Source organism: Morone saxatilis, unplaced genomic scaffold (genome assembly GCF_004916995.1).
Source record: "Morone saxatilis isolate NCDOM2014 unplaced genomic scaffold, NCSU_SB_2.0 Contig19, whole genome shotgun sequence".
NCBI classification, from domain to species: domain Eukaryota; kingdom Metazoa; phylum Chordata; class Actinopteri; family Moronidae; genus Morone; species Morone saxatilis.
This window is the reverse complement of record NW_023339751.1, coordinates 22,927,808-22,937,469: the sequence shown is the minus strand read 5'-3', so window position 1 is coordinate 22,937,469 and position 9,662 is coordinate 22,927,808. Positions and strand designations below refer to the sequence as shown.

At 38.3% G+C, this 9,662-nt stretch overlaps 1 protein-coding gene across 1 annotated transcript in view; it reads left to right on the top strand.

Annotated features, from left to right (window-relative positions):
* pdzd8 (PDZ domain containing 8) overlaps positions 1–9,662 on the top strand; it is a gene marked incomplete in the record, with an annotated part of 44,365 nt that overhangs the window by 19,635 nt on the left and 15,068 nt on the right. The window contains 1 exon segment of the mRNA XM_035663305.1: positions 104–206. Within this exon segment, the coding sequence (XP_035519198.1) occupies positions 104–206 (103 nt within the window).

Below are 9,662 nucleotides of genomic sequence, written 5' to 3'. Positions count from 1 at the left end.
TGCAGTTTTGGAGATGCTCTGTCCCAGCGGTCATAATATTTTGGCTGATTGGTGTATTTACAGTTGCTGTAGTTCTCTTACTGTATGTCTCATGTCTCCGCAGACTGTTCATACTGGGCTCTTATGACAGAGAAACCTATGTTCACTGCACGCTGGAGCTGAGCAGCCACCAGTGGAAGGAGAAGACTCGCAGCTCCATCAAGCGGGTAAGTTCTTCTCCCTTTCAGCATCTGACTTTACTTTTTAGACTGAGCCGTTCTTATCAACAGAGTGAGCGGGTCCTCTTCTATGGAATCTGCCATGTTAAACCACCATGTTTCTACAGTAGTCCAAAACAGACAAACCAAACACTGACTCTAGATAGTGCCTTTTGCATTTTTTGTGAATTTCACGGCCACTGTAGTTTCTCCTTCATGCTTGGAAGGCGAAGGTGAAGCAAGGGAGTTGCAGTCTGCAACTACACCAGTAGATGCCACTAAATCCTTCACAATGGACCTTTTAAAGGTCCAGGAAACTAGTTTTAGAATTGTTTTTTTTTTCCCAAATCTATGTATACATTTAATTACAAAGGTTAATAGTTAAAAATGACCCAAAAACTCACCAACGTCAAAAATGACATGCATGTCTATGTGTTTTAAATACAGTTAAAACCATGAACGTAATGCAGATGGTGTTGAGACCAAACCATTGACATATAAAAAGATGGACGTTGCGTCTCCACTTCATACCTGTACAAAAGTGAAACCAAAATATCTTGGATACATCTTTTGCTAAATAGTGCCAGAGTCTGCACAGTAATGATCGGGTTTGGTGCCACAGTATCCAAGTCCTGCCCATACATCTGGCTGACTCAATCGTGAGCAGGACTCAGGTGTCAATCATGACTAAACGCCCTTTTTATAGCTGCAAACTAATTAAAACCAAACTGACCAAAAAATGAACTCTTAAACATACAAAAGCATGATAAGAACTACCTAAAATTAGGGGGGGGGGGGTTTTTATGTGTTTTTTTTGTTTGTTTGGCCCATGCCCCATCTGCTAAAAAGGGGAACTTTATGACCTATACTGCAGTCAGTCACCAGGGGGCGATAAAGACGTTTTGGCTTCACTTTTGTTGAGCTGTCATGTCGCCCATCTCTATATATGTCAATGGGATGAACCCTCATGACTTAAAAATTAATCGTAGTGAACAATGTAAAAGTAAGACAGGAATCCCACACCCATGACCCAAACTGACTACAGCATAGCAGCATCACCATCTTCCACCCAATAACAGAACACTGATTGAGTATCAACAAAATGAGACTGGTTCATGACCCAATACTCACTTTGTGTATTTCATTCAGATCTCTGTAGAGCAACTGAGAGATGGCAAATGCTGTGTAATGTTAATCTTCTACCCAAAGAGCTGTAACAGTAAGATATGTGTTGGTAGCAAATATAATACAACAATTCAATTCAATTTAAATTACATTTTATTTATATAGCGCCAATTCATAACAGAAGTTATCTCAGGACTCTTTTCAAATAGAGCAGGTCTAGACCGAAATCCTTATAACATTATTCACAGAGACCCAACAGTTCTACCATGAGCAACTGCCATTTCACAATATTCATTTAGAAATATTCACCTGTTGCTGAGTGCTACCAGTATACCAGAAGTATAACAACAACACTTTCTCTGTAAATGCAATTGGACACATTGTCTTATTGACACATTAATACAAGCTTATTTTCATTTTCCTTCCACTGATGAAATTGTCCCATTGTTGACATTTTGAGTGGCAAAGAAATTTTCAAGCCCCTCCGGCAAACCTTTTCTAATTGCTGCAATTTAGAGATATTACAGTTATCACATCAGGCCTGTTTGGAGGTGACTAATGACCGTTTTAGAGTGAAATGTCAGCCCTAATTACTGGCTCTGGCTCCAGCAAGGCCTGATGCAGCTATCCTCACCACACACCTCTGAATGACATTTGCGATGGCTCAAAGTGTGCTGTTGAGCAGTAATTGTCCTGCACTGTTCTTTCACATAATGTTTAATGACTTTGGAGGAGTTCAATCTCCATCCAGCAGGGGGCAGTCAAATATCAGGGCTTCCTGTTAAGGAGGGGAGGGAAAAAAAACATTTTTCTTCTTTTCTTTTCTTCTCTCATTACAAAATGGCAGCTCATTGTACATTTGTTAAATAGGCGACCTATGTTTTCATTCAATTTCATTTATATAAAATTTTAAGAGAAGTTATCTCAGGACACTTTTCACATAATGCTTTCTTAGGTATGTTTCTATTTTATAGTACAGTAGTTCAAGGTTAATATTTAGTTTGCAACAAAAAAAAAATGAATTTAAATTTCAGTTTATTTATTAAAAATGTTTATTATTATTTATTATAGAATGTAATACTCCTCAAATCAAATTTACTAAGACACATGGTCAGTTTTTTTATTATTTTTTATTTTCAGCTTTTCAAAAATAACTGTGCTTATCATCATCATCTATTGCAGCAGGCAGGATTAATTTTGTGTGTGGGGCTGTTTCTCATTTTTATGAAAGCCATCATTTAATCTTTGCCTTCCTTTGAAAGAAATCCTGTGGTTAAATTGCCAACTCGAGATGAAGGTTTTCCAAATGTCTTAGTTTGGTCGGCTTTAAACTCTCAATTGCTTGAGTTTTGCTGCATATAACACACATCAGCTGTGCTTCCTGGTTTGGATTGGAACAATTAACATAACCATATTGCCTTGCCCCTGATTCTGTCTTCTTAGTAGGTGGATCTCACCTGATCCCTCAACCCTTCTATCTGTGCCATCATCAGGGGGTTGAACGTGACCAGTAGTTTGGTTACGTTCGCTGTAGTCTGGTTTTAGTTGGGGCTTTGTTTTTATTGCCAACTTGGAGTCACTTTACCGTTTTCCTGTCGGGCTGTTTGACTATGTTAGAATAGTCTGGACTTTAGCATGGCCTTTCTAGCAAAGCATCCATACATTGTGGCTGGCTTCAGAATCTTATTATTATTAGTATGTCGAAAACTGTGAGTGTGGTAGAAATACTAGCAAGCTCTCTCATATGACTCAAAGGTGTATGACAGATCTAAATCTAAAAAGAATGTTTAAAAATTCAATCCAAATAAAATCCCCTGCAAACTGCGACCCAATCTCAGTGCTGTGAAAGTGCTACACATCAAAAATACAGTTGTCGCACATGCACATTACATTTATGCAAACACAAATACAGAACTGGTCAGTTTAAGGTGCAGGCAGCAATCCAATAAGTAATGAATATGTGAACCATACCACCCCAACACTCAACCAATATAGCCATCAGCACAGTCCACTTCAAGTGGACCCACTTCAAAGCACTTGTATCCCTTTTTTGTTAATATACGCATGAAAATGCAGATTCACGGTGGCATTTGAGCCAGATTTATCAGACTTCTCCAGCCTGCATGTCCCCAGCAGGACTCTGTAGTAAGGATTAAAGGCTATACCATCTGGAAAAGGTCAATCGCCATCTTTCTCTCTCTCACTCCTTTTTTCCCTGATGATTGCCAGAAAAGAGCTTCCCTTATGAAAACAGGCGCTTGTCTCATGTATGCTAATGCTTTTCATTACATTTGAATATTCCCTCATTTGAACCATTGTGAGCCAATTGCTCTTGCTTTTCACTGCACCATGTGTCTATCTTCCTAATGGAAGACCTGCTCTCACCAGGAAGGGCCCTTGTTCTGTGTTCAACGTGCCTTTCAGGGCTGATTTAAAATCTCTATCTTTCAGGTGCATATCACTGTTTAGTTTCTGGTTCCACACACAATAGAAAGTCACAATACCAGTTTTGAATAAGCCTGAGAGAGACAGGCTGGTTTTTAATGAGCTATTCACATTCACAGGCATTCTGTTTGCTCAGTTTAGTTTTCAATTACCAAATATTATTTATCCACCTCATATATGGTGCTCATATATTTGATGTTTGCTAGGTACGTCAGTTCTTTTTTGTATTTCCCATTGCTTTTTGATTCGTGTTTTGAACAGTAGCGCTTTCTTCTTTTCTTTCTTTTCTAGGAAACATGACTTTGGTTCAGTTAGTCACAGACAGACAAAATCCTTTTGCTGGGGACTAAAGTAGCATTTTGCCCACTGGAAACTTGGGTATTCTATTATAAAAATAAAAACATACATTAAAAATAGGGAACATTTCAAACATTTCTGTATTACACTGCAACAGCACTGAACAAACACTTTCCCAAAAGACAGTAGGTCACAATAGTCTATAAAACTGAAAAGCATCTCTTATACTATGAAACTGAAAATACAAAATAAACATGATAATAAAAAAAAAATTATAATTATATTTGCACTGTATTAGATAGGGGTATAAGAAAATATCGATATACTTGAATTTTGCATACACAACATCTACTATCTTGAGTCACAAACAGTATGTTTAAGTTAGGGGCACAGTTTTATTTTAGCCAAACATTATTCACTGGAGTGTTCATCCATCGTAAGGTTCTCTCTACCAAAGCCAGCATCCTGAACCACTTTGTGCTTTTTCTCCTCATTTACATTTATACTCACAAACACTTGTCCTTAAGCTGCCCTCAAGACAACATCTGAGGAAGGCTGAGGTCATTAAAGGCCACTGGTTTGACTTGGTGTCCTCTCTTTATCCCTTTTGTAATCTTTCTGCTTTGTCTTTTTGCTTGATTATGAGACACTTACAATAAATAATGATCCAATAGAGCTAGACTGATTACATTTTTTTTTTTTTTTTTAAATTTAATTAATAATTATTGATATATTACAGATATATTGTATTTGTGTATGCTTTATTTTCAGGTGATTATACACCTAAGAAAACATACCATGAATATTACACACAAGTTTTAGACTTAAATGTTAGGCATACATATAAAAAAGTTATCTCTTTGGTCCTATAGTTTTGTGCTTATTTGTTAGCAATGTTTGTCAGGAAGATATGGAAGGTGACTAGTCCTTGATGGGAATCTGCATCTGGCAGGTGTTTCGAAGAATTTCTTAGCGACAAGGCCATAACTACAATTGAAGATACTGGGCATTTGGGTCATCTGGGTGGAGTTCCATATTACAATTTAAAAATGGACATTTGGCCTTGGCAGCATAAAATATCATGAAAATGTGGCACAAAAATACCCAATTTCTTGTTGCTTATCCATATAACTGAAGTGAAAACCTTTTGGGTTGTTTAGAATGGGTAAGACAGAAAAACTATTTGAATGTTTGAGTTTTAGTTAATTTTGATATTTTTTTGCATTTCATTGACTTGACACATATGTTATGTATTGTAATTGTATGCTAATTTTAGTTAATTTAACGTCAAACCTTTTATATTGTTAAGTGTAAGAGGCACACAAAAAGCTGAAATAACATCTAAAATTTCTGATTTGAGGGCGCGCGGTAGCAAAAAGCTCTATTCTATGAATAGTGCTGTTTAATTTCTAGTCTCAACTTTGAGCATTTTGGACTTTGAGGTGACACTGTGCTCGTAGCTGAATGGATTCTCCTTCATCAAATTTATAACCACAGAAAGGTCCCTTTATCTCCACTGCCTCCCATTGGTCAGTGTTTACTTCAGCTACTTCATTGTGCTATGTGTGTGCTTGCATCTACACAGCATGGACCACCTGTGAACTGGGTAAATGAAGCCCTGTTCCATTATAGAGTTTCCGTTACAGAGATTGACTGGCTGTGTGTTTTTTTTTTATTACTCATTTGTGGTGTGTTGAGGTTGCGGGGCGTGGACTCAGGCGTGTTTGCACATCTGCCCTGTCGATTCCATCATCGGCCCTGAGTGCTGATGCTTGCTGACAGCTTGACTGAAGGGATATACGACGTGTGTTTGTGCACACATACACTACAGCTCAGCATGTTGTTGTGTAACAGTGGTTGCACTCGGTGGGTGGCTTTGTGTGTGAAAGAACGTGTGTGTTTACGGCTGTATAAGGCTGAATGTTCCTCTGAATGGTGTGTGTGGTCAGTCTCATGGCCCTGAGCCCAAAATCATCCAGTTTCCCAGATTTGAAAGAAGGCACAGTGTTCTGTTCCAGCAGCATGTAATATCAGTGATTAGGAGGTCAGAGTGTAGAGGAAATATGGACAGCTTCTCATCAGATGTCTTATTCTGTTTGGCTTTTGAGCACACAGGGTAAGACCAATATAACAGCCAGACATTTGCCTTCAGTTCAAAAATATGTGACAGTGTGGATATGCTTTAGTTTGATTAATATCACACTTTCTTTGTTACCTTGAGGTACACTTTACAATTGTTTAATTCAGTTTAAAAATGAATGACTCTGCTTTTGGCAAAATGATCACAACAGAATTTCAATTTGAACTCTTAATAATATAATATATTGCAATATATTGGACCGTAACCCCTGTAACGTGATACTTGTTGCCAGACTCTTTTAAATACACAGCCCTAGTTTGGGACTTATCTCAGTTTTTGCACTCGGGCTGTGTATTGGCAAGATTCAGATTTTGTGTTTAAAAGTAAGAATTTATGTGTTGCTGCTCTTCGAGATTTCATAATGAAACTGTGCCAAAGCAAAGATAAAATACTGTAACCACTGCAACTTCAAAGGGACTGACTGCAGCTGTAATATCTCAGGATGTTGTTCATGGGTCTGTTGTTCAGTCATATCTTGAAAAAAGGCGAGAGTCTTGTCCACAGCTGTCACCTCAGGATCAGCCATGGCACTATGTTTTTTTTTATCCTCTCCCAGTTTCGATTTCTTAGCCCCTCACACTGTAGTCAATACTCACTTCAGACACACACACACACGCACAGCACCCAATTGTGGTGGTTGTTTGATGTTCCACTCAGGGTGTCTTTGTGTCTTTAATCTGCCCTGGACACCTGATGAAAGACAGTTGGTTGATGAGGAGGCTCTCTCTCTCTCTCTCTCTCGCTCTCGCTCTCGCTCGCACGCACACACACACACACACACACACACAGGAAACAGGGCTATTAATGGGCCAGTGACTAATATTCAGGGTGTCAGTTAGATGTGTGAGTGTTGGCAGGCAGAGGTGGCCGACGACTTAAACCTTACTCAAAAGACTTTCACAACCTTTTTTTTTCCTCCATTTTCATTGTTTTGGTGCCGTTGGATGTCTTTCCTTTTCCCTTTCTTGCTTTCTATTTTTCCATCTCTGGCTTTCTTAATTTGAATACTTATTTCTCTGTCACACACACCTTTTTTTGCACTTGTCTGTTTTAAAACAGAAATACGTGTTTTTAATCTATATTATGCTTAAGTTTTATGCAGAACAATGTTTCTGTTTCATGCTATTTACACTTCATTGTTCACTATTTCTAGTTAAACACAGTTTAACTAACCCTCTATTGAATGTCTGAATACTGAATAGTATATTCCTAAGCCTTACTCTTATATTAATCGTATAAAACTTTATTCTAAATAGAGCTGAAACAATTGAATTAATCATTTAAGCATAAACATCCCAGCCTTTAAAATGGAAGGAATTGCTCCTCTCCTCAATTTTATATGATTGTAAATTGAATATCTTTGGGTTGTGGACAGATGTTTGGATGTAACAAGCAGTTTGAAGACGTCAGTGTAATTAAAATAATCATTCGTTTTAACCGTAACCCTAAACCAAGTCCTAACCCTGAAACAACTTTTTTAAATAACCTCACTTCCAAAAATTATCATCATCTCAAGGCTTAAACCTAAATCAGGCCTCACAAAGATAGAACTGCAGTACAAGAACACGCACAAACACACACAGGAGAGCTAGTATACACACTTTTTTGGTACATGAACCTTTCTACTTTAGCTTGAACCGGCGGCTGTGTTGTTCTATAGCTGGAGAGCATCTATAGTGGTTGTGTTTTAGTGGTTGTGAATATTACATCTTGTGCCAGAACATATTACGTGTCTAAAATCACTGCTGGCTGTTAGATCCTGTCAGAGCTGCCATGTACATAAAGTTTACTGCGACTGTTATTAGTATAGAAACCTGATATTGAGTGACTGTGAATACCTCTCTATTCTTCTAACGTCTATCCCTCATTCCTCTCCTCCTCCTCCTCCTTCTTGGTGCACAGGAGCGAATCATTGAGCGGTTGAAGGAGCAGCGGGAGAGGGAGGAAAGAGAAAAGGGGGAGGAGATGGAGTCCAGCAAGAAGGAGCTGAAGGAGTTGAGGGAGAAAGTCTCCCAGCTGCAGGCTGACCTGGCTGACCGTGAGGTAGAAGACACACACATGAAAAACACACATCCATATCTGTGCTATAAGTCAGAAAAACACACTCTCTCTGTGTCCCTGTCAGGGAAGCGTGATTGATCTGTCAGTGTAGAACAGACCTCGGATCTTCCCAGAGTCCTCGCGCTGAAGGACAACACCAATAAACAGTCGCATTTCCTTGACAACAATTTGCTTCGCAACCAATGAAAACAGTGCTTGGCGCTGAGTTCTTCTTGCTTTGTGATTCATACAAAACACCACAGCAGAGACAGGAAAGGACAGAGGATGACAAAGCATTTTTAAGCACTGTCTGTATTCATGCTGCAGCGGCTGGACAGAGTTACAATTAACCACTTCAGGAAAACCAAAATATAACAAAACAATGGAGTTTAACATGGTATCTGCTAGTGTTTCCATACCGTAAAAGAAGTAAGTTGAAACAAATCATGGATGAAAATGGGTCCAGATGTCAAACGAGAACCAAAATATCAACAGAAATGGCACCAAATCTACCAAAGAAGAAACTGATGTTAGTAGGTAAACCAAATTTAGTTTAGCTATTAACATTTAACCAGAAGTCCAACCAACCAGTTATCTCTAACTGAATATACTATAATTAAGGGCAAACACATCAGAAATTCGCCAACATGAGAAAGGAAATACATGCACTGATGCATAAAAAATAACATTCTTATATTTAATGTTATGTTTATCTCTATATAGACTTTAGGTCATAGGGTACAGACGTAGTTCTTAGCCCTTACTCCACTTCTGTCGGTACCAAGAGGGACAATAAATGCTTGCCGTGTACGTTTCAAAACCGAGCTGTAATCACACACAAACATACATAGACATACAGACTGCGGCGTCACAAAACTGAAAATGTGTTTTCAGGTACATTTTACCTTCTGAAGAGCCAGTAGGAGGCCCCCATATAACAACAAACATTTTTACATTTCAGTTTTATATGGATTAAACAAACCAAATGTGACAGTGTGAATTACTGAGCTTTAGAGGTGCTGGTAGGCAGATTTCTTTTTACCTTTGCACAGAGTAATGCTAGCTTTCCCCCCGTAGCTTCCAGTCTTTATGCTAATTAATAATAATATTTAAACATGAGTGTGGAACAGATTTCCTCATTTAACTCAGCAAGACAAAGAAAATGCATATTTCTCAAAAACTGAACCCTAAAATCAAATGCACACATGTTGTTGAAGTGAAAAGTCCTTTATGCCCTTTTTTTAACTTCTAGCTCTTCAGATAATTTTAGTGATTGCAGGGTCATAAAACCTGTTACTGTCCCATTATATAATTTGAGAAATACATGGGAAAACTCACGGAGAAAACAAGCATTCCTTTCTACACTGCTAAACGCAGATGTGGGGTTTGTCGACAACAGCAATATATATATATATATA